Genomic DNA, 23,854 nt, shown 5'->3' on the forward strand with positions numbered 1-23,854 from the left:
AAATTGAGACACGAGATTCTTGACCCTTCTTGGAGGCTTGATGGGGAGTTTGAGGGTGGCTAAAGTGTTTTTGGGTGAGCTAAAGCCAGTATCCTCTCTCTGTTCAGAGCCATTGCAATGGCGGGTGCCACACAGTGTACTCGTTAAGAGCAGTGACAGTTAGGCCAGTTTAAACGATCTCAGGTGGAGGGGAGGAGAGATGTGCCCACCTGAGAGCCGGGCGGCTGGTGGAAGGCCTCTGGGGCGGGGCCTACCTGACGTCACAGGGCCGGTGTAACTGCCCGAGTTGTCCTGGCAACAGTCATTACAACAATGAGCCACCAACGCTGCGGGCAGCCTGCCTCTCAAGCACACTACACCGACAGGTAAAACTGATACCATTTGGACATGCAGAGACAATTTGGAATAGATTTACACCCTAGCTAGCTGTCAGGACCGGAAAAAAGATTTTTCTTCACCTGTTAAGACAGGTTTAAAAGTTCCTGATACAACCATGCTTCTAAACGTGAACTAGCGCTTGGGCTCAACCTTTTCCAATGTTTTTATAGTTCTGGAGCCTCTCAACTCAGTTGCCTGGGACTTATACAGAATAAAATTACAGTACGTGCCACAAGTGATTCCTATCCGACGACCAAAGCGTGCATGACCCAGCCAGAAGAGGAGCTGCGCAATGGAAGTGCAAAGGTTATTAAACCTGATGGGCCATTTTTAGGTATGGCGGTGTTTCATTTTTTACTAGATGCCTGTATGTTTTTAAACTCAGTAATTCATTTTTTCAGGATTCTTGGGAAAGTCGGTGTGTTCAGAGATCTCTGATGTAGGTAGCTTGCTCTCATGTTACAGTCTGCTCGTGCTGCATTCAGACATTAGCCCTTTTTCCCCCCGAGAAAGCCTGCCAGTTGTTCCTCGTTCCCATATCGCTTGACTGGTTGAAATTTTGACCACTGAGGTGAGGGATTTTACCAGCCCATGCCCTGAAATTCTCTGGTTCAGTACGTAACGTTTTGTTTTTGTGACAGCACTTTTGAGGACCTAAATACTGTGCTAAGTCATTAGCCTGAATTTGTAATCTAAAAAAATTCACATTGAGGAAGTCTCATATACAAGTTCATAGGCTTTATAGGAAAAACTTTGCTTTCCACACTTGCTAATGCTGATTAAATTTTATTTATGTCTTGGCCATCAGTAAGCAACTGCTACCACAAGACCATGGTTGGTTTTCAAAAAAAAAAAAAAAAAAGTTAAAGTAAGGCAGTGCTGGCATGGGAACATGGATTTCATCATTTTCCACAAAACAGAAAGCATTTAGGTGGTATTGTTTGTTATTAAACTGCTCTGAGTACCGTTTTCCTGAGGAGCCTGGAGCTGGCTGCAGAGAGGTGCAAGGTGAGCATCCCCTTTCTAGGCACTCAGTGGTACGGGCAGCGGCGGTCCTGCCCGCAGCAGCGAGCTGAACCAGGTACATCCATCTTCATTACGTAAAACAGGCTCTCACTTGGCTGCGGCCGCAGTCGTCCGCCAGCACGGACATCCCTGGCAGCGATGGTACAACGCTTGCTCTGCCTCAGCAGGGCATTTGAAGCCAACTTTGTCACAGCTTTTTGGAGATACAACACTAAGTGTGTGTGGTCTTGACACTAAGGCAGCTCAGCACGGGTTGATACAGGGACATGGAGTGGGGACTGCTTCCCCTGTATTGTCTAAACTGCTCTTTAACCCAAGCGTGAGAGGAGCCACTTTCATGTATTTCAAAACTTCTCCTTGGGGAAGTTCTATTTTACATGTGAATGATCTGCATGATTCCTGTTGGTGGTTTAAGTAGATCTTAAGCGAATATTTAACATTAAATAAATGGGGTCTGAAGATTGACAGTAGGACAGTTAGGATATTTGGGGGCACTTTTGTTTCAGACTGGCGTTGAGGAGGCTCAGGTAGGACAGGTCTTGTTGCTGGTAGGTCACGGGGGTGACTCTGCAGCGTGCTTCATGCAGTACAAATCAGGAACTGCGGTTGTTAATCATGTTAATGCTTGGTTATGTTCTCCATTATTCTTTTTAAGGGATTCAGAGACATGACTTTAGGAGGTGTTTTGTTTGAATGCTGGTTACACCATCGGCTGTGCCGGGGGGGGCGGGGTGTGTATCTACACAGAAATTAACGTGTCCCGATGTAATGCATTCAATTTAAAACTGCTAAGTTCACACTGTTCAAAAAATGGAACTGTGTGCATTTGCATGATTAGGTTTCTTCTTGAAAACCAGAAGGGCAAAGTCCAGGGAACATGCAGGGTGCCAAGGTTATAAAGGTTTGGCCTCCACTGCAAAACCGAAACAAATTCCTGCTACTCCTGAGGACAAGCAGTACCTAAGCACAGCTCAGTCTCTGTGTGTCTGATGGAGAGAGCAAGCTCCAGATTTTCTCACCAATACTCATTAAGTGTCCCTCATGTACCAAACGTGAGCTGTTGGTTTCAAAAAAATAGCTGCTTTGTGTCACATCCTCTGTTGGATTGCAAACAGGTTTTACTACAATGATTTTCTGTAACATTCTGATAATTTTTTTTCTTTTTTTTTTTTTTTTTTTTTTTTTCCTGCCTGATAGCAGAGCAAGGAGCTCAGGTCTTTTTCTGGAAAGCTGAGATTCAGCTCGGGTAGTGTTGTTTTTAAATTCTGGATGCGTTGCTTGCGCACACTTGCATTGTTCCTCCAGTTGAGAAACACATCTTTTTATAGAGTTTGATCCAAAATGCTGTGCAGGCCATGTTTTAAAACTTCTCCGGCCTTGATCCCAAGAACTGTTAAATTTTGGGTGTACTGTTGCTGACAAACCTGGGGTTATTTAACAAGAGGGGAACATTTCAGCTTAAAATGTGGTGTAAGTTATGGTAGCTCAAAAGTGATCAACACCAAGTGTTGGTAGTTTCTTTAAGCAGTGATGTGATTAATTGTGTAGACTTGTTCTCCCTAGGCATTAACGGGGGATCCTTTAGTTATATGGAAGACCTTTGCATCACACTTGGGAGTACTCTCCTGAAAAAAATGCCCGATTTTGAGTATTCAGTGCTTGAGCTTATAAACTGGAAAAATAATAAAAGCACCATGTATATAAATAATCAGTAAAGCCTTCCTACCGGTATCACTCCCCAGTTGTTTTAATACTGAATATTTCTTTGTTAATGCCCAGCTCGATGCAGCTTTGCTACCTGTATTCTTATAGATCTTGAAATGCTAACTTAAGTCATTTTTAGAGTTTATCTGGCTTGGTAAAGTCTTTAAAACAACTTTCTTGTCTTCTGCCAATCTCCCACATCATTCTCTTTTTTTTTCTTTTTACCCTTATTTCAGGAAGAAAAGCACAGGTCAGAAAAGCACCACAAAAAATTCCAGATCCTGTGCCTGTGAGGAAGAGATCAACGCCCATGAACCCTGCAAACATAATAGGGAGGACTTGCACACAGAATGTGGTTTGTCGGCGGCCGTACAGGGATAGGGTGATTCATTTGTTGGCACTGAAGAATTACAAGAAACCAGAGTTACTCACTCGCTTGCGGAAAGATGGTGTCTACCAAAAGGACAAGAATTGCCTTGGAATGATCCTTCATCAGGTGAGATCATAGAGTTTGTGCCAGAAATTTTTCCTTCCTGCTATTCTTTTCAAAATAATTTTGAGCTGTGTCACTTCAGTGTTTAAATCAGAAAATAGTAAACAACTTAATGCTTCTTGTTGAAGTTTTTCAATAAACTTCATGCAGATGCCCCAAACTGCAAGTCAGTGTGAGGAAAGGAAAGACAGATGAAAAAATTCTTGGCGAGTGGTTTTGTTTTGCTAGAATGCCAGGCAATATTAACTATTTCTAGCTTTGTTTCTCCTAATGTCTTATTTTTTCCCTCTCTCTTTTACTTGGACTGCTTAGTTGAGAGAAGTTGACTGTGCGTTCTCTCAATTGTGTGAAATAGTTTGTCATAGTACTTCATGGTTTTTGTGACGAGTTTATGTGAAGACAAATTTGGTAACTGCAATCGCATAGGTTAGTACTTCGTTTGAACGTGGCTGGTGGCCTGTAAGTGGTACTCGACTTCCCTTGGGATCTGTCGGAGTTGCAACCAAGGGAAGGGTGTTCCAGCGAAATCGTAAATGCTAAAGGTGGTGGTCCGATTTTGAGCATATTATTTCTTTGCTATCATGTGGACTGTGTCTTTACCTTCCTTGAAACTTTTTTTTATTCAGTAGCTTTTCCAGTGCTCCTTTAAGTTCCACCTGTATTTCTTTATCGCATCCCTCAAAATTATTGGTAAGTCTATAACGTTGTATAGGTGAAACTTTTAAGCTGCGTGTTCAAGAGCGTCACTTATTAATTTGCTACAAAAACAGTTCAGAAAAGGCTTCTTAAAGTACCGTAAGATGCAGTGGCTCCTCCCTTACTTTTCAAATACTCCCTGTACCCACCGACTGTGGCTGAATTAGGCACGTATTAATGTGTGAAGTAGGAATATTTCCTACTTGTCTAGGAAAAAAGTGTTTGGGAACCTCTTAAAGTGAGCAAAATTCAACATTTATACAGCTTTGGTTGATCCTACACTGAATTCTAAAACCTCATTCCTTGAATATGTTAAGTGTTATTGTTTTGTTTCCCCAGTGCGATGGTAGTTGTTTTTTTTCCACCCCGAAGACAGACACAATTTAATGACAGCCATGTTCTTACATACAAATTGAAGTAGTCAATCTATATTTTAAGTTGGTTATAAAATTCTAAAAGCTCAGCTCCCTAGAGCGTGAAAGGTGCAAAAACTTCCTCTTGTCCCATTATGCTTGGCAATGTTTAAGGAGACTTTCCTGGAGTCTGTTTCCTGTATGTGGTGTGAACCTCAAGGAACCAGTACCTCAAGGTACTGGTTTGCATCAGAAATGGTCGTGTTAGCAACGCTACACCCTGAGAAGCCTTGCTCATGTTTTTCTTAGCTCTGTAATGAGGGGTTTTTTTTGTACAAATCTAAAATCAGCAGCCTGAACTTGCTAAGATCTGATATGCACAGATTTGCTTCTCTTAGAATACAGCTTTAGTTGTTTTTAACAAGTGAATTACTGTTTAAGGGTATCTTTGTTACTTTTAATTGTTTTTTTAGATGGGGACAGACAGACGTGGACACAGGCATGAATTTGCAGTATTTACCATGTTTTAGAGGAAAAAAAAATAGGCTGAGCTGAAAAGTGGTGGTGGTGTGTTGATGAGTAGTTATTCCACATTTTGTGTCAGGCAAAGAGAGATAGTTTTGGGGGTTTTCCCTGAAACTCTGAACAGGTGTCAGGTGATGAAGTCTAAACCAGCACTTTAGGTGTCAATGATCTCAAGGGCTTTTTAGCTCATTTTAACCTTTTGAGTATACTTTGCATTTTTCTTAAGGAAGCTATAAGCCCATTTTATTTTCAAAGGTATAGAGCGAGGCGTGCACACAAGCCTCTCGTGACAATACTGAACCCTGCGTCTGCAGAAGGCAGAGCACATCTGGCCTGCACACCTCCCCTTAAACATTTCAGCACTAAAATATCGTTAGACATGAGTACAGTTACTTTTTTCCCAATTGGTAAAACTTTGATATGGCTTAAAACTAATGGGATAGATGAAGAATTCATCTTTGTACCAGAAGTACTTGTCTAGCGCTAGTTAGGTTATCAGGTACAACTGTTCAGTAGACAGATACAGTTTCTTGTGGCTCAGGCACTTGAGAAAGAAAAGCAGTTCTGTTTCTCAAGACAAATGACGACACAGCGCGTTCATTAATGTGATGATGGAAAACAGGCGTTGTTCCAAGCACAGTCTGTGCTCTGCCATTGCCGTATAGCTGTGTACAACCAAAGAACAGCAGGTGTCCTCCTGAAGTTGAACAAATCTGAATTTGTATGTGGAGATAGTGTTCTTCAGTTCTTAAAACAAAACAAAACAACAAAAAGCCCCAAACAAAAAAAGGCAAGCAAAAACCCCCACAAAACAGGCCTCTCAGCATATTTCATGCAGTGAATATTTAAAGTTTTGGCATAGTTTGCCTTGATTCCCAGTGCTGTATTACAGACCCCTGGTGCAGAGAGAGGTTTGCAGCAGTTTGGGATTTTCTTACCTTCAAATTTCTACATCCCAAGTTGACCACATTTTTAAAAATTGGTGCTCGTTACATGAGAGCTACTTGGATCTTCACATCTAAAAAACCTGGAAAACTGGTGTGTGATTCTGTTTTCAACTTTTATTTTACTTTGCAGTACCAATCTTATTTCTGCAGTGTGCATTTAGGTATCACGAACATTTATTTTCTTAAATGTCTGCCTATAGGTAGCCAGCCTGAATACAAAGGATAATTCTTACAGTCTGAAGGATCATCTGTTTAAAGACATTCAAAAAGATTGGCCTGGATACAATGAAATCGATAAACAGTCATTGGAGTTAATACTTTCTAGGTAAGTTCAGTCTCTAGGGGAAGGAAAATTGCCATTTAAAAAACTTGTTCTGGGAAATGAATGTCTGTCTTCCCTATAATGAAAGAGCTATGACATAGACATTTTTTGCCTTGTAACCTGAAATGTTGGGTCATGCTTACAGAAAATTAAATTCATCTGAGGATGCCCCCAGCACCAGTCATTCGGGATCTCCTGTAACTCCCAGTAAAGATGGCCCATCAAATGCTCAGGTATTTTGTACTTTTTTTATCATTATTTACAGTGTATTAAGATTTATCACACTTTACACTGATGTAAAAGTTGTGATGTGAAGCACTAATATTGTCTTAAACACATGAAAAACTGAAGCATTTCTCTTTGATTGGACGTTTCTTCCTTTTAAAGGCGGTTGCACTGTCAAGGACTGCAAAAAAACTTAGTCACGTAGCTTTAAGGGCTGCTACATTTAGTGTTCTGTATTTCAGAATGTTTATTAAAATACTTAAGATAAGATGGGAAGCACAGAAAGCCTTTCACCACTGAGCTATTTACATTTACACAGAGGAGGGAGGGCACACCTCTGTGTTTCCCTAACTTTCTTTCAGAGCATGAAATGGTGCAGGTCCCAGGGACCTCTTCCCACCTGCCTCCCTACCCACAGAACCCAGATTTATTCCAACAGGGTGGCACAGAGCCGTGCCTGGGGCTCCCGGCCCAAGCTGCCGCTTGTACATCGACGTGAGCAGCGTGCGCTTGCTAGAGGAGAGGATGTGAACCAGCTGGAGAGCAGCTGGGACAACAACTGCAGCAAAACTGGGGGGTTTACCCGTTCTTATCGGCTTTGCACATCACACGCTCTGAGAAGCATGCCGCTGCGTGCTTCTCGGGGCCGCTTTAGGACATCGCGTGGCTGTGTGCCAGCAAAAGCTGACTCTTCACCTGGTGTGTCCGAACGGAAATCGGTGCCTAAACGGTACCAACCTGACCTCCTCGTTTTGGTGAAGCCTTTGCTAGAGCTGCTGAAGAGAGTGTCTTTCTCCCAAAGCCTTTTAGCTGTAGGTTTGAAGAACGACTTGTTAATCATAAAATTAGAAACCAAGGATGAAAGAAACCATGTATTTAGCTGCAGTACTTCCTCGCTTGACAGCTAGTTTTGGAGAAGAAAGATGTGTTTTCAACAATTGCCAGTTCAGAACTGTTCCTTTTCCAGAACGGGAGCAAAACTTAGTTCTGCTGGTTTTTACGGGTTTTTTTCTTTATTATCACAGAAAAGGGTCTTGGATTCCTCTTTCATCGGTCCTCTGAACAAAAAGAAGAGGATCTCTCGCCTGGGCAGTGGAATCCCGTCCCCGCTCAGAGAGCGCTTGTCTGCCTTCAGGGAGAAAGCCGCTGCCGCCCCTCCGCCGTCTCCCCGCCCCACGACCACCTCCATTCCCGCTCCTCACCCGCTGCCTGGGGCGCGCCTTCACGCTTCCAACCTGCCAAAACCTGCCAGCTCCACCTCCCCCAGCACCCCTGAGGGGCAGGGGACACAAAACCTGCCCATGGACAGCTTCAGTCCTAATAGCACTAAGGCCTGTGAGGACCAGCAACAAAAATACACCTCTTGGAGTTCTTTGGGGATCCCAGAGCCTGCCGGGGTGCAGGTGAAGCCTCCTAAGTCCACAGGCAAGAAGCTTCACCAACTGCCCGAGAAGGTAAAAGAGCGTAAGGAGAAGCATGAAGGCAAGATGCAGCACACTGTGAGTGTGAGCATGGAGGAGAAAAACCTCAGAAAAGAAGAAACTGCCGAGCTGAGTACATCCTCCTGTTTGGATTCGGGTGAAGGTATTAATACGCTGCTTTTCCTAACTCCTGTATGGGTAACCGTGGTGCAAAGAGACCTGTAAAACGAGGGACTGGAAACACAAATGGTCTATTTTTTCACTTGGCTTTGCCATTATCCCTACTCTATGGTCATGAAGAATCCATATTGGTTTTCCGCTGTTGTATTACCTTGTAAATGTTAGTTCAAACAGAACAACATCAAAAAGCAGAAGCTGTTCTGCTGGAAGCTTATCTAGAATTTGGTTCATTTTTAAGAGTTCTCCCTCTGTAGTACAAAAATCGTTAGAAAGAAATCTGAAATGGATTGCTGTAGGGCAGAAACTGGTTAAAAGGAAGAGCTAGGAACTAGAAAAACACAAGGAATGGAGTTTCGTTTTTCCTTAATTTCCAGTAAACTGACAGTTCACTGAACTTACTCTGCTTCTTCCATGAGCCAGTTTTAAGGTCTGTGAGCTGCAGATAAAACCTGTCACTGGTTTATGGCATGCTGGCTTACTGAAACACATAGATCAGACTTAAATGTATTTCATCGCGTATCACAATGCAAGGTTCATCAGCCTCTGCCTTTTCATGGAGAGCCTAAAAGCTGCATAAACTGGCATGAGGTTTGCTGGAGTTTTGGTCTGAACTGTGCTGTGAGCTCCTCTCTATCTGCAGAATTTTTTACTTCCAAAGGTGTAGAAACGGTGTGCACTGAAAATGGTATTGAAAAGATAAACAGCAACCCTCGGAGAATACTTGATTTCTTGACACACACACACAGAGAGTAGGGCAGAGTTCAGTTCCTTTGTTAAGTCTGTGTGTTGTCCAATTTCAGAGGTTTGACGTGCAAATGAGAAGTCAGGTTTAGCCCTTTCCTATCACAGCCCAGAGGCGTGTTTGGACTAGGCAGGGTGCCTCTCTGAAGTGCTGTTGTGCTTGTAGACAAGGGTGCTTTGAGATGCTCTTCTCACTTTTACCCTGGACATACTACACAGTGCCCACGTGGCTTGGGATTTCTTTGCAAATATTTGTGCTTTGAGATATTTATGAATTTATATACAGGTGAGGGTCTTTCTGCAGATGCCAGTAACGAAATTCTGAACAGCTAGGGAAGGAAAAATCTGCACTGCATTTCAAGTTGGTGCTTACACTGAGCCATGTCAACAAACACACCTGAATTTTTGGAAATGAAGCGCTCGCAGTGAAACTGTTCACCTAAGTTGTATTGTACATACCGCGACCGTTAATATTGCTGTTTGCATTTCTCTCAAATGTTGTTCCCATTTTTACACCACTTTTTCTACTCCTGCTGTACTGCGTAATAATTTTAATACTAAAAGTAAAAGAATAGAGTAGAACATCACATGATAGTTCTTTTTTCCCCATGACCTAAAGCTCGGAGAGCTTAGAGATTGCAAGAACAGTTGAGCTTTAGCAGAAATACTGTGTTTAAGCAGTGGCAGTGGAAGCAAACAAAGAATATATAGGACTGTGTGTTTTTTAACTGCAAGACCCCCGATGAAAAGCAGAGAGAGATTACCAAGATCTTGAGTGTTCCTCCGTGTTCCAGCTAACTTTTCCTTATGGCCGCTATTTTTCTTATTTATCAAAAAGTCAGGAGGCTCCTGAAATATTCCTTTAAAAAGAGGGACTAGAGATTAAGTGTACCGTGCTCTCATAATGCCGTTTAAAAGAGCAAAAGAGCAATTTACAAGTGCAAATAACTTTCAAAGCCAGTTTTGCCACGTTATTGAGGAGCAAGTCTTTGTTGCAGGTCATTGAAGCCTGAATGCCGGGAACCTATATACAATGCTCCTGACTTTCCTGCTTAGAGTGCTGAAATTAAATCTGACCTTGGATATCTGTAATTGGCAGGGAAGGAGGGATAAAAACATGGCATGAAAAGAACTTCAGCTTTCTGCTCTATTTCTTGCTGGAACCTGGACGTTGAGATACAGCTATATCTACATAGATACAGATACATCTCAAGCTGTTGTCTTTTGTGCAGCCACATCTGTTGCTGCATAATTTGAACGGCTGTGCAGACGCCACATCGTGTCTTCAAATAAGAAAAGCTGACCTTGGGTTAATACTGCGGTAGCGCAGAACCTGTAGAATAAAGTAGCCGTGCCCTCTTTCTAAAGCCCGGTACTGCCTACTATGGAGAAGGTCATGTGAGCCCTATTATTAACTTACAGAGCTTATTCCAAGTAATTTACTGTGAGAATAAAACTCTAAAGGACTTTTTCAAGCCCATTAAGCTGGTATTGTTTGGCTATATTAAAAATCTGCTTACCGCAAGTGTCAAAATTCTGCTTTTCTGTAGGAGTTGAAGAAACTTGCACTGCCTCCACAGGTTCTCCTTCAGCAAGCCAACCACCAGACTACTTCACGTGAGTAAAATAACAATTAGCTTTCTTGCCACTCATTGAAGCAGATGAAAAATCACCTATAAAAACTCTCGTTTAGCTACAAAATTGAGAATTGACCAAAATGTAGTTTTAGAATAATGACAAGTTCCTTCAAGTTACCCAGCTGCCTCATTCAACTACCTGCAAGTTTTACAGTCTGAGGGTGTCCCTTAATTATTGCGGTGCGAAAAGAAGCCATAAAAAGTATTTTTAATACCCTTTAGAAGAAGACGTAAAACATTTAATTTCATTCTTCTTCAAGAACACCATGAGAAAGGAACATGAACCTGCGCTGTTTTCTTTTTAGAGGCAAGGCAAACCAGGAGGAAAGCTGAATGCTAGAATCCATAAATTTGAACACCTGTCCTGCACTTTCACTGCTTAGTGCATTCTAAGGTGGAAAGTGGGGAGGGAAGGTAGCAGACTTTAAAGTCCAGAGTTACAAAGCCTATATGTGAGCTAACGGGAGTTAACCGTCAAAGTTATTTCTAAAGCTTTGATGTAAAATGGTCACTGGCTAACTTGAAGCTGCAGCAAAATATCCAATTTCACCGCAGAAATGCAGACCAAGGAGCTAGAGAAAACAGGAGAACCTCAGTTCAGATTTTAACTTTTACCTGCTTAATTTTGACTACAAAGCAAGATAAAAATACATTAAACTTGCATGTGAAAGGTAACATACCTACAGTGACTGCCATGTTGCAGTCTGTAAAACTACAGAAGGGCTTCCTGGTGAGTTTACTTTTGGCTCCTGAACAAGTTGTCAAACATCAGATTGACATTTCCAAAAAGCTGAAATTTACCTCCTCTATAAAAAAGCTTTTCATCCGTGACAAGTGTTAAAGAACTTGCTTTAAAATGAAATACCTCTAATACCAGAATCATTTGGTTGCCTAAATAGTTTTTGACAGTATCAAAACTTTCCTAGGAGGAGGATTTGTCTTTACCGTTGCAAAACAGGGAAATAGCTTCTGCAAATGCCCAGTGTCTGGGCTTTTCCCCCACTGTTTTACTGGTGGCCTTTTTTTAAAAATGCGAAAGTTGAAGGAGGCCGCAGCGGAATAATTGTGGAATAACGTGGTCAGCGCCACCTGAATTTCTAATAAAATGCGCTTTTTTGGGGGAGGATGGGCACAGTGGGGAGCAGTCTAAAGCTCTTTCCTCGGTTGGAAGGATGAGTTTGAGAAGGTTTTGAGGGGCCTTCGGTGCTCAGAGTTGGAACGAGCACCCCGACAGGTAAAGCCAGGACGAGCCCGACACTTCCTAGCAGCGCAATTGCCCAGCCGCAGCAGCGGCGCTGAGCCCATGGTCGTGTCTGCGGTGCAGGAGAGAGGGAGAAGTGTGTTAAAACGCTGCGAATTGCCAAGTTCAGCAGCTTCTGTCAGAGGAGTAACATCAGCAAGGGAGGTCAGGCCTCCGCCTAGCGCTTGAACTTCGGAGCATCTTCTGCCTGTGCTGAAGCAGACGGCATGGCAGCGCTGTGCGTCTCACTTACTCTGTTAAGTGATGCTCCACGGAAAGACTGAAATAAGTCTGGCCCTGCAGGGAAGCAGTTTAGTGCTTCACGTGTTAGGCTGAGAACTCAAACCGATGTTTAATTCTCGGCCTCTGCTGGGTGCCAATGAAGCGATCCAGCTCCCCGCTGTCTGCTTCCCATTCAGCTGAGGGCAGGGATACTGAGGAGAAAGGTTATTTGATGTAATCTAGTATTAAAGTCAGATGCCAATAGCCACTGTTAAAAGTTTAAAAAAAAAACCAACACAAAACCACCACCACCAAAAGACCAACCAACCAACCAACCAAAACCCAAAAACCCCAAAGAAACCTTCATGCAAGGTTTCATGAAGTTGGTTTAGTTCTGACTGGGATTAAAAACCTTAACAAAGACTTCCCTGTGAAAGGAGCAACATCTGGAGCAATCTCACAGATAATCTACTGGCCACAGTGTCCTGGAAAAAAATTAGGGTGTGCTGTTTCAGACTGATCACTACAGAAAGATTGAAACCTGAGAGCACCTACAATTTGATCCAGTTTAAAGGACTTTGGTAGTTTATTTCAATTTCTCTTCCTGTCTAAGTGCTCTATAATTCATGAGTATAATCACAGCTTTAGCATAAAGATACTTTCCATCTTAGTCTAAAGAAAGATGCTGAGAGTAAAGGAACTCAAGCTTTTTAGGCAAAGCTTAAGGAAGAGCTAGACAAACCAAACAGATTCACCTTTCTCCCCACTTCTATCCCCATTTCTTGCCTCTGCGCACGCCTACATTGCGAGTGCTCTGCTGGGCTCTACTCCTGTGCTCAACTCCTGCTGTGGGATGTAACTGTGCACAAGCTTCACAGGTCCTTCCCAAAATGCTGGGGGGCACCTGTAGTTTTCTTTTAAAAACCATCCAGCACTCTAACCAGGTGCCTCTGGCCTGGGATACATCACTGAGCAAAGTTGTCATCTGCATTGGTGCAGACTTTCAAGTTGTTAAAGTTTTACTGCTCATTAAAATTAATCTAAAGGTGGTTTGAAGGATTTGTCCCCGTGTGGAGGTGCCTGCGTCACCCAAAGAGAACAGGGTCTTTAGGCTAGGAGGACCAGAAGCACTGGTGTGACAGCGGTGGGAAGTCCTATCTATTACTCGCATTCCCGCTTCATCTTGGATTTGCATAATGACCTTGTTAAATCTGCTCCTGGTGATTTGAGGGAGAGGGGAATGAAGAAACTTTCAACCGCTTCAGTGGCTTTAAGCATTTAAGGGTTTTTCCCTCCTTAGGAGGTGATGTGATGGGTTTTCTTTTTGTTTCAGACCTCTCTGCAGTTTGTTTGTGTTGCTGTATTGCAAGTGCCTTAGTTGAATGGACAGCAATGGAACTGGTGTTCCCTAAAATAATAAAATGTTATCATTAACTATGCTTGGCTGTTAGGTTTTTGGCTACATTGGTGCCTATCTGACTGCATCCAACACTGTAAATGTAGTCCCTTCCAAAAATGTAATGGAAATGAATTTTCAAAAGTAAATATAATCTAATTAACTTCTCCCTTCATAGAAAGAGATTATAATCTAGCAGTTTCTCTTCTCTCTCTGAAGCTGATGCATTTATTGATCCTTCTATATGTGAATGATTGCTTATGTTTTCTAAGTATGCTACGCCTTCCTTGTGCACCTTGTGAATGACACTCTAAGAAGTAAAATATTAGCAAACAGCTCTCACAGAAATATGGTAGATTTCTGTCATTACCTAAACGCTTTCCCTTGGAGCACGTGTGCTTACTTGTAGAAGCAGTCAGTCACGTAGTTAACTGACTTAAAGCTTGGGTGTCTGTGCTTGATATTCATTATGTCCTTGGTGTGAAATTGCATGTGTGCTTATTTTTGCGCCAGAAAATACACAGCCATAGTCTCATACGAGCAACGCCAGCGTTACAAGAATGACTTCTGTGCAGAGTATGATGAATACAGGAACTTGTATGCTCAGATGGAGAGTATCAGCCAGAAATTCAGGAGTCTTGATGCACAACGGCACATGCTTTCTCCAGGTTCCAAAGAATATAAGGTAAAGAAGGATAAAACTGTGAGGATTGTGTTTCATCTCCCTCTTATCCCTTCCAAAAGCCCACATTTTCAGCACAGGCAGACCTTTCAGTATATATATCTGTTAAATTATATGGACGTGGTTTTAAAACGAACATCTGAGACTGAGTAACCGGTCGCAGGGCTGGAATTGCCAGACTGGCTCATGCCTCGCTGTCGAGGCGTGGGGGTGCTGCGGTGCTGTTACACAGACCGGGGAGAAGATTGGTAGCGCGTGGAAACCAGCAGCTGTAATGCCAAAGCTTTCCCGACCCTCTGTTTCCCATGGTTTTATACACTTAACTAAACCTGCAGCCACAGGTTACCCATCTTCCTGATGCTAGCTATGATTCTAGCAGAGAAGGGTGTTAAAAAACTGATACTCTGGCCTTCCATGCAGACTTCTCTGATTTGGACATACAAATTCCTCATGTTCAGTACCAGAATTCTTTAATTCTGTGTGCACGCTGAGGAGTCTTGGCTGGCGTTTTTTTAGTTTTTGGTCAGATTGCAAGTGTATTTGTGAGCAGAAGGAGTATTTTATTATGGTACTGCTCAACTAGACAAAGGGAAACCTTTTAGAATGGGCATACATCCTCAGACCCTGTGTGGGCTAGCCCGGATTTTTGAAGCTTGAAAAAACCCTGCAAAAAGTTGTTCAGCCCTCAAACTCCACCTGTCTGAGCTGTCTGCGAACAGACAGCAGCGTGAGCGACTTGTCAAAGGGAATCGTCAAACACATGCCCCTTTTGTTGCCTATTTACACGTTTAATTGCAGATTTGGGGTGATGTGGGGGGATGGGAGGTTATTTTTGCATTTTCTGGTAGTAGTGAAATGTTCTTCATGTTGTCTTCATGTTTGTTTGTTTGTTTGTTTGTTTTTTCCTTGAAGATGCTTTGTGAGGAAGTCTTCGAAGAGTACCGAAAGTTAAAAGAGGTATGTGTAACACCAGATTTGTGGGAGGTAGTAATCACTGAGCCTGGCTCAAGGGTATTTTTAAGCAAAGGACATGAAATATTCAACTCTGCAGAAACGTTTTCATGCCATGATTTTCTTTTTATCTTATCTTTACAGTCTAGCCCCAGCTACTTTGAAAAGAAGTGTAGATGCCAGTATCTCCACAGCAAGCTGTCTCACATTAAGAAACTAGTAGGGGAATTTGACAAACAGCAACAAGAGTTATAGCACTAGTCTCCTGCCTCGACCAGGACACGTGAATGGACAGAAGCTTATTTATTTAAAACTTAAGATTAGTTTCTCTAAGATTCTAAAAGGTAGCATTGAACTTTTTTGTTACAGAAGTTTCCGTATTAGCAGAATTAACTACTTTTATTGTTGTTGATGTTGCTTACATGTGTATTTAAAGCTGCTTTTTCTGGTCCCTTCTTTTCTTCAAGATTTTTGTTTGTCCATTGAATTAGTTTTAGCAGTAGATAACTGGGGAGCCAGTACCTTTACTATGACGTTGTGCGCATATTAAGAAAAAGTTGTAGCAAACTGAAATGCTGATGGATAGATGTAAGGCTGTTTTCTGACCTTTCTTGTTAATGCAAACTCTTTGCCTTAAATGGTAGAAGGTTTAGAAATTAGCAGAAAACAAAAAAATCACATTGTTTTGGAGGGTTAAAGAGGCACGTAGATGTGCAGTATACAGGGCATTTTGTGACAAAAGAAACTCGCCCCTGCAATTTAAACTCCCCGTTGCAGTGGCTGGTTGCCTTAAGGTGTTTGGTTGTGTATATTTAGTGTAGTTAAATCATGAGCTGCACTGCTTCCCGCTTTGCCGAAGCACCTGGGAAGCACTACGTGGCCTATCGGTGTCTGGAAGCGTGTGCTTGTACCGCGTGTGTGCGAGAACGTGTGGGTGTGAGCGTGTGCGATGGGGAAAAAAACCAAGCTGCTACTCTAAGTAGGCCAAACGCTCAGGTTAAAACAACTGACGAGTGTTGCTGTAGGCTTTTTCCTACAGAATTGCTACTTGTGTTCTGGAAGGTGGGAGCATTTCCATTTCGGTCATTTGTCAGCTTTAATAATACTGGGGAAATTGATACTTTACCAAAATGAAACAGGTATATAGTTTGGGGGCAAGATTATGGAATTAGACATGTAGGTTACCTATTTATATACTACTTAAAGTATTTTTTGAAGAGAGATATGCAAAGAAGCTATTGCCTGCATGAAATAGGTATTTAAAGATTTTTGTCCTGGGTGCCAAGAAGACAACAAAGAGGAGATGTATTTAACTATAAAATGATGTGATCACCAAACAGCACAAGCTTTCATTTCATGAAGTTTTTTTGTTTATTTTGATGCAAGCCATTGCTTACTTTATCAGGTGAAAACGCAGGTTATTTGGTCAAAACTGAGCAAAATCTTTGTGTGTCTTACTGTGTTTGTGTTTTCAACGCATTGCCAATTGAAGAGGGAAGCATTATGTTTACAAATCTGATTTTGGACCTTTTGCCAAAGTTTTGGTAGTATTGCTGATAGACAGAAAAAACTGTTGTATTATCACTGTAAACCAGAAAATGTCTGACTGCCAGAAAACATGCATTCAGGTAAATGGGAGCGATGGAATTTTTGCCTTAAATTTCTGCGTTCAGAGACGATACGTGTTTGTGAAGACGGCATAGCGAGGAAGGCGCATCCCTTTCTGCTGCCTGCCAGCGATAGTGGTGTTACCGACGGGAGACCAGGCTGACTCTGGGTCCCTTGGATTAGCACAGCTGTTTTCCCTCCGCATTTCAAGTGGCGAAATGAAGGGCAGATGTCTTGCTCCCTGTTAAGAACCGAGTTCATCTGGGTTTAACAACTGCATTCGGTCCCCAGCCTGCGCACGCAGGGGCTGTTAATTTCACTGCAGTTCTGCTGCCCGCGCGCTGGGGGCCCAGCTTTCAACCTAGAGACAGAGCTGCTGCTCAGATTAAAACGGTGGGAAGATCCTGATGTTGGGACCCAGTTTGGCAGTTGTTGGCTTTTTACCTAAACTGTGTGCCCGGGTCTGACGTTAACCGCCAGGACGGGACAAGCCGCGCTGCTACAACCGTCTCGACGGCTGGCGATCACCCGCAGTGCTGTCACTGTAGAACTGAGACCCGGTGCAGCTAACTGATTTACCCCCCGTCCCCTTTTGCCATCGCGCGCATCTTCTGGTTTAGAGGCCGTGTACGTGTTGCCGCTGGAGGTTAGCGCTACTTCAGAGGTCCCGCGCCGCAGACCACCATCAGACCGGACAAGCTACTGTAAAGGCCTTAATCGAAGGCCTTAATACCTCCTATTAAAGCCAAGTTGTCTTAAATAAAAGAGTCATTGTGTGTCTAACTACCCATGCAGCTCCTTGAGAAATTTTAGGAGACTGTATTCACCTCACATCCTTCCCTTTTGCATGAAGCAGGGAGGGAGGAATCATCCTTCTCGAGCAATACTGCTTGCAAACTAAGTTTTCATGCATTGCATTAGTGGCATTCACTACTGGCAGACGCCTTGCTACTTAAAAAGTTACTGTCTTCACAGCGCTATAGAGGTACTTGAGGTGGCTACAATTAAACTGTGCGAGTTTGATTACATATGCAGGTTTTCACCAGCTGAGAATCTAGCTCATAGTGACAAGATCTATAAAATCAGCAACAGGAAGAATGGGAAACTCAGTGTTTTGTAAAGCACGACATTGAATAGGCTATTTGTGAATGGTCACACTGAACACCTTGTGCTTTATCACCCATTATTTATTTTAGTGTGAGGTGACTTAGCCCACATGGATATTGTTAAAATGTGTTTTACTCCCTAAATTCCTTCACAAACAGTGTGAAGCACATTGCATGTTACCCCTCCACGGAGGGAGCGTTCCAAAATAAACAAAGATCTCCTTACATCAAAAAACAAAAGCACCTTCAAAGAAATCTTTCCTGTTGCTCCATCTTAGCTGTTGTCAAATGGGAAGGAAAAGCAAAAAGAAGAGCAACAAGTTTTCCAGCAGAGCTTGAAGAACTAATTCAGGGCCAACGTGTACCACTTCAGTCTGAACCTGGCTCCGTATCAAATCCTGTTCAAATTTAAGTAGCGTGCTCGCTTTCCTAGTGACTTTCACCCAACACTTGTCTTTTACAGTAAAGCTCTAGTTCTAAAGTAGCCTTTCATCTTTGTCGTATTAGCCACAGTTTTAGCTGCCTACAGAACAGTCGTTCTGTACCGTTTCCACTCCTGTTTAGTATTACCAAAAGTTTTGTTTTCTTCTTTTGGCAGTGCAAAAGAAGTACACTTGATTTTGTTTCCAATTTCCTAAGAGAGGGCTGTGATCAGAGACAATAATCACTTTACAAAAGATTCAGGAACTTAACTTACATTGCTTCAGCCTTTTTCCTCCCACCCCCAAGGACATTCACCGCCGCACTCCTCTGACCACCGCTTTCGTTATTAAGTGGCTTAGTGAGGATGTTACTCTGCTTTAGAGAATGCTTTCCTGGAAACAAGTTCCAAAGAGTCTCTCTCCTCCTGCGTTCAATGTGTTCAGCATTCACTATCAGCTCTGGGATTTACCATGAACTCAGAAAAGTCTGTTCTCCCTTTCCATCAAAGATTAGAAAAGGTAGGGGTTTCTACAGTTGCAGTGAACTGGTTGCAGGAAATCCCTTTACCAAGAACGAACTCTGCTTCACTGGAATTAGATTCTCCCTATCGCTACTTTAAAGATTCTCACAGGTGTCAGGCCAGCATTAAAGGGAATCCACTAGTGACTCTGCAGCCAGCATTTTCTGTGCTCTGTCCTCTCCCAGGAGACTGGAGGCTTTTATCTGCTCTCAGTCAAGAAATACTCACTAGGCTGAAAGTCTACTGTATGCTTTTGGGAAAGCTGCACAGCTGGACGTAGAGGCTGAACAGCACCGAGATTTCTTTTCTAATCTTTTTCAAGTTCCACACTTCACACTGGGGGGCACTCGAGGGCTGATCATTACAGTACAGTATGTACAGTATGAAACTAGCAATATGAAAACCTATTTATTCTCCATCTAAGTTGTTGAAGGCAATTAATACTTTTATCTTCCTGTGTGCTTCATTGATGGGGTACATAAAAGGAGAAATGGAATGAATTCTCATATAATTTTAAAAAAAGAATCCATCTATAAAGTTACAGTCCCAGGAAAGAGGTGGGGCAGTCTACACGTTAGTCTCTTGCTTAGTGAATAATACAAAAGACTTCTACGTGACTACAAATAAACAACAAGTCGCTGAGCTGCAGAGTAACAGACCACCAAGGGGTGCAGATCACATACCACAGAAACATCTAAACGCCTAATCACATTATTTATGCCTCAAAAAATTAATTTTACTTCCTGGCTTTTGCCTCAAGAAATTGTGGGCATCGAAAGAAACCCTAAAGCAAAAGCAGACAATTCAGAGATACTGTTACACACATGCGGACGCCACATCGAGGACAATTCTCACAGCAGCAAGATCAGTGCAGTTTTGCTGCTAGAAGATCGCAGCCCTGCGCTTCAGAGCTGAGCTCTTCTCTTACCGTGCTGCTCAGGCAGGCGACCTCGAAATACACGGCACAGCCAGGAGGACCACGTGCAAAAGAAGTCAGGTGAGAGAACGTAGAGCGTCACAGCAGAGCCCACTTCATACAGCATGGCACATGTAGAAAGATCTCATGCCCACTAGAAAGCCCTGCGTAAGCCTCTGGAGCCTAAAGTTTAGACAAGAATCTGCATTTCAGCAGCATCACGCTCAAGTGACACAGATACAGTATACCAATCACCAAAACCTAAGTCAAGCGTTAAGAAGATGATTCATGAACAAAAAGTTCTGCTTAACAGTACCCATTGCTTTCTAGGATCACTGCAACAAATTGTATTTGTCCAGACTGTAGAGCGTATTCAGTGTCGTTATCCCTATACATTACGCAACAGTCCCCAGAAACATTAAGAACCTGCTGGTCATCCCTCAAGGGAAGGAAGCAGTAGTTTAACAAAAAGCATACTTGCACTTATGGGGACTTATGGGCAACTTATGGGCACTTACGCACTTATGGGTAAATTTACAGGCACACGAAGACCACCATTCTTCCCTCCACTTCCCCCCAGCAGTTGTAACTGAACATTTTTTCAATTTCTCCTTCCTCATTTCAGTGTAAGGACTATGGGAACACACAGACTGTGGGAAAACAGTGACTGAGAACAAACAGCAGCAGAACAAACAGCATTGTCCTTGGTCAGCTCCAGGAGACAGCAGGTCTCCGCAAGAGCACATCTCCACCCAGACAACAGTGGTTATCCATGTCTGGATGCACTGCCTAGCCACACTGCCAGCAACGGAGCAATTATTAAAAGGATCAACATAACTTACTTGTGTTTTACATTCTAACAGAATTATTTATTATTAATGTTATCTTTTGTTTCCCTTCAAACAATGGGCCCTGTCAAGAACGGGTTAAAAACAAGCACACCGACACAACCTCCCCAGAGCCTTGCCAGCTGAAGGCGTGAGCCTCTGCCTCCTCAAGCACTGGAGACCAGCTCGATGAAGCTGGCCAGCTGAGAGTTCCCTGCTGTGGGCTCAAGTTTACAATTCAAAGTGACTATTTTTTGACAGATGTTAAGTTTCCGCATGAAGTTGAACATCATGCTATCATGTAAAAAGGCGAGAAAATACTTCAGCAAGGGCTTACTACAAAGCTGATGGATATGAGCATTTCTCCCAGTTCTCACACAGACCTGAGGTGTTTCAGCAATTATCGGTATCCATTCCTCTCTTTAGAGCTTCCCTGCAAGCAATCAGAACTAGATGCGATCTTTGCATGAAATGAATGAATGAATGAATGACAAAGACTCCTCAGCATGATAAGAGACAGTGCATCGGGGGTATTAGGATCAGGCTTTAATGCCCACAACCAGTCTCAGAGCCATGTTCGAGCCATAATGCATCTAGAACAAATACCAGTGATACACAACATCAGCTGTCCAAGGGCTTGGGTCCCCACCCCCACCCAAAATATAACTAAAGAACAATGCAAAGATTAAACAGGTTAATTCTCTTCCTCTATCAAGAGAAAAACAAGTGTTTCTGCTCTCTATTTACAGCTATTCATAAACAAAGATACAACACATTCATCTGTAGAAACTTCCATTCAGGTCAGAGAAAACCCTTTTTAAACATTAACAAGTTACACCTCTTCAGCACTTCCTGTAAAATAAATATTACCTATAAAACGAAGGTAGTATTGTAAAGACAAAAAAAGAACTACTTCAGGAGGCATATCCCACTGACTTTGGGCAATACCCTCCTGGCAGCTCTTTCTGACCCAAGAGACTTTCTGAACCAACACCTACCACAGAAGCTGTTTTCCTTCTTCAGCTGTTAGCTAGCAGAGATCACTGTTCTTCTAACTCAAGATTGTTTCTCTAGAACAAGTGCACTTTCCACTCAACTTTCTTCCCCGAAAGGAATCACCTTAATGGTAAACTGCAGTGGCAGAGAATTTTATGTGTGTAATACCTCTGGAGAAACCAGCGTTCAAATCAAATCTTTACAGAACCAAAATATCTCGGCTGTCTATAGGAGATGCCGACACTTCAGAGGGACTCTCAAACTCACCACCTTCGCTTTCCCCTTCGAGTGAAACCCCAAGAAATTGAGGAAACCTGCGATCCATACGCCAGCTGCTTCTCCAAACGCCAGCACACACAGACCTTGCTACGCAGACCCTTTGCTTGCGCTCAGCTATCAAGCATCTAAGGTGCTGTCTGCACTTCCAGAGCAGTGAACGTCCCCAAGATACTGTCGCTGTGTCTGACGGCTGCTGGTGGAATCAAAGGAGGCTCCTCTTCTAAGGTCAGAGAAGATCGTGATATGGGCAAAAACAAGTGAAGAGGAAAGGCCAGTGGTGATTTGCACATGGCTGCAACAAATACGCAGCATAGTGCTTACACAGTGGAAAAGCAACAAAGGCCTCAACACCCTCTGCTATCACCTCACTAGTTCCTAGATGCTGAAGGCTGTACCCCACTCCCACATGGCAGAATAGCAGAGTCCTTTAGCTGATGGGCTCAGGTAAGGCAAGTAGAGAACAGCTAGAAATAACACTGCCAAGATATTAGAAGAGAACATAAATCGGTGACCTTATCCATAACTGCGTGACCATGGTGTTTCAGAACCCAAATGTAATACAGCAGCACCTTGTCCTGGTTCTCTGAGTCAAAGTGAACAGTGTTAACATCTCCCGAAAAGGCAAGAAAATGCCCTGCTTTTGCATTAAGTTTGCTTCAGCTTCTAGAAGATTACGTTCAGCGTCGTATCAATGTGGTCCAGTGGTGTTGAATAACTATTTCTCCCATTTGATTAACTGGGCTATCACAGGCAGAGTTTATGCACTGATCTGGGAAGCTGATAGCAAACAGGCACGTGGACGCTGTTCAGGTTCTCAGTCACAGGCGGGCTTCTGCCCTCAATTTCAGAACAGAGATTTCTCTAGATAGTGGGTTTTGGGAGCAATAAGCGAATGAGCTGATTTAATAGCTCTTTGCCTAACAGGAGACCTCTCACCATCCCCATCCTCCTCTTTGTCCCCTTGCGCTAGGTCTCTTCTACTACAATACAACCTTTCAGTGAACTCATTTAACTGATGGGATTGGCAAAAAGCCGGATGGTTTAGTGGCAGACCTGGGCAAGCCTGGGGCAGTGTGGGCTTTTGGTTTTTTTGTGGTTTTTTTTTTTTTTTGTTAAACTGTATCTGAAAGGGGCCAGACAGCTGCCACAGCTGGCAGAAAGCAAGCGGCAGGAGTGCATGCCAGGGCTGAGAGGTCCTGCCTCCGCTCCTGGCTTGCCCCTCCCCAGCATCTCTGATGACACTCTCTCCTTTAGGAAGGAGCACCTTCAGTTAAATTAAACTGTGTTTTTTAAGTAAGATTAAATTTAAGCTGCTTTAGCTCTGAATAATTCCAGATAGCATGTCTAGGTAGTTTTAATGTGGGTTTAAGAATCTTCTTCAAAATCTAATTCAGACTAGCGTTCGTGAGGTCCATTGTAGCCAGCTCTCAGTTTGTGCAAAGTGCCTGCAAAGTTAATGCAAGACTTGTGTGGTGTTACACACAGAGTCATTTAAAAGAAAATAAAACCAGAAAGGACCTCTGCAGGGTGTCTAGTCTAATTTTGTGCTCCAGTCAGGTCTGGCTTCAAAACTGTCTTGGATTTTGAAAATGCCCAGCCTGAGGAGAGGGATTACACATCATCTCAGTCAGTGCTCGACTGTTCCTGTGGTGAAAGGAAAGAGGCAACGGATAAAAGCTGTGCTTTAGATGGCAAGAAGGACCTTTATTTCTGTTGCAAATGCAGGGATTTCGGAACAAGGGATCAATACCTAGCTCTAGGCTATGGACAAAACTGTAGCTGGATCATCTTGAAATGTTGGTCAGGGCCTTGGTCCAGCTTCGACTTTCAGAAATGACGTGGTAAATTGAGACACGAGATTCTTGACCCTTCTTGGAGGCTTGATGGGGAGTTTGAGGGTGGCTAAAGTGTTTTCGGGTGAGCTAAAGCCAGTATCCTCTCTCTGTTCAGAGCCATTGCAATGGCGGGTGCCACACAGTGTACTCGTTAAGAGCAGTGACAGTTAGGCCAGTTTAAACGATCTCAGGTGGAGGGGAGGAG

The 23,854-nt window shown here is 43.0% G+C and overlaps 1 protein-coding gene across 1 annotated transcript; it reads left to right on the plus strand.

Annotated features, from left to right (window-relative positions):
• The first annotated feature begins 312 nt into the window (after positions 1-312).
• Positions 313-15,394, plus strand: LOC141938206 (RNA polymerase II elongation factor ELL2-like). The gene is made up of 10 exons (XM_074856875.1): positions 313-365; positions 549-712; positions 3,345-3,604; positions 6,323-6,447; positions 6,590-6,677; positions 7,695-8,253; positions 10,562-10,628; positions 14,020-14,191; positions 15,101-15,145; positions 15,284-15,394. Exons 1-10 carry the CDS (start codon positions 313-315, stop codon positions 15,392-15,394), a joined length of 1,644 nt encoding a protein of 547 aa, XP_074712976.1.
• The last annotated feature ends 8,460 nt before the right edge of the window (positions 15,395-23,854 follow it).

The sequence above is a fragment of the Strix uralensis genome, chromosome Z, assembly GCF_047716275.1.
Source record: "Strix uralensis isolate ZFMK-TIS-50842 chromosome Z, bStrUra1, whole genome shotgun sequence".
Lineage (NCBI taxonomy): Eukaryota > Metazoa > Chordata > Aves > Strigiformes > Strigidae > Strix > Strix uralensis.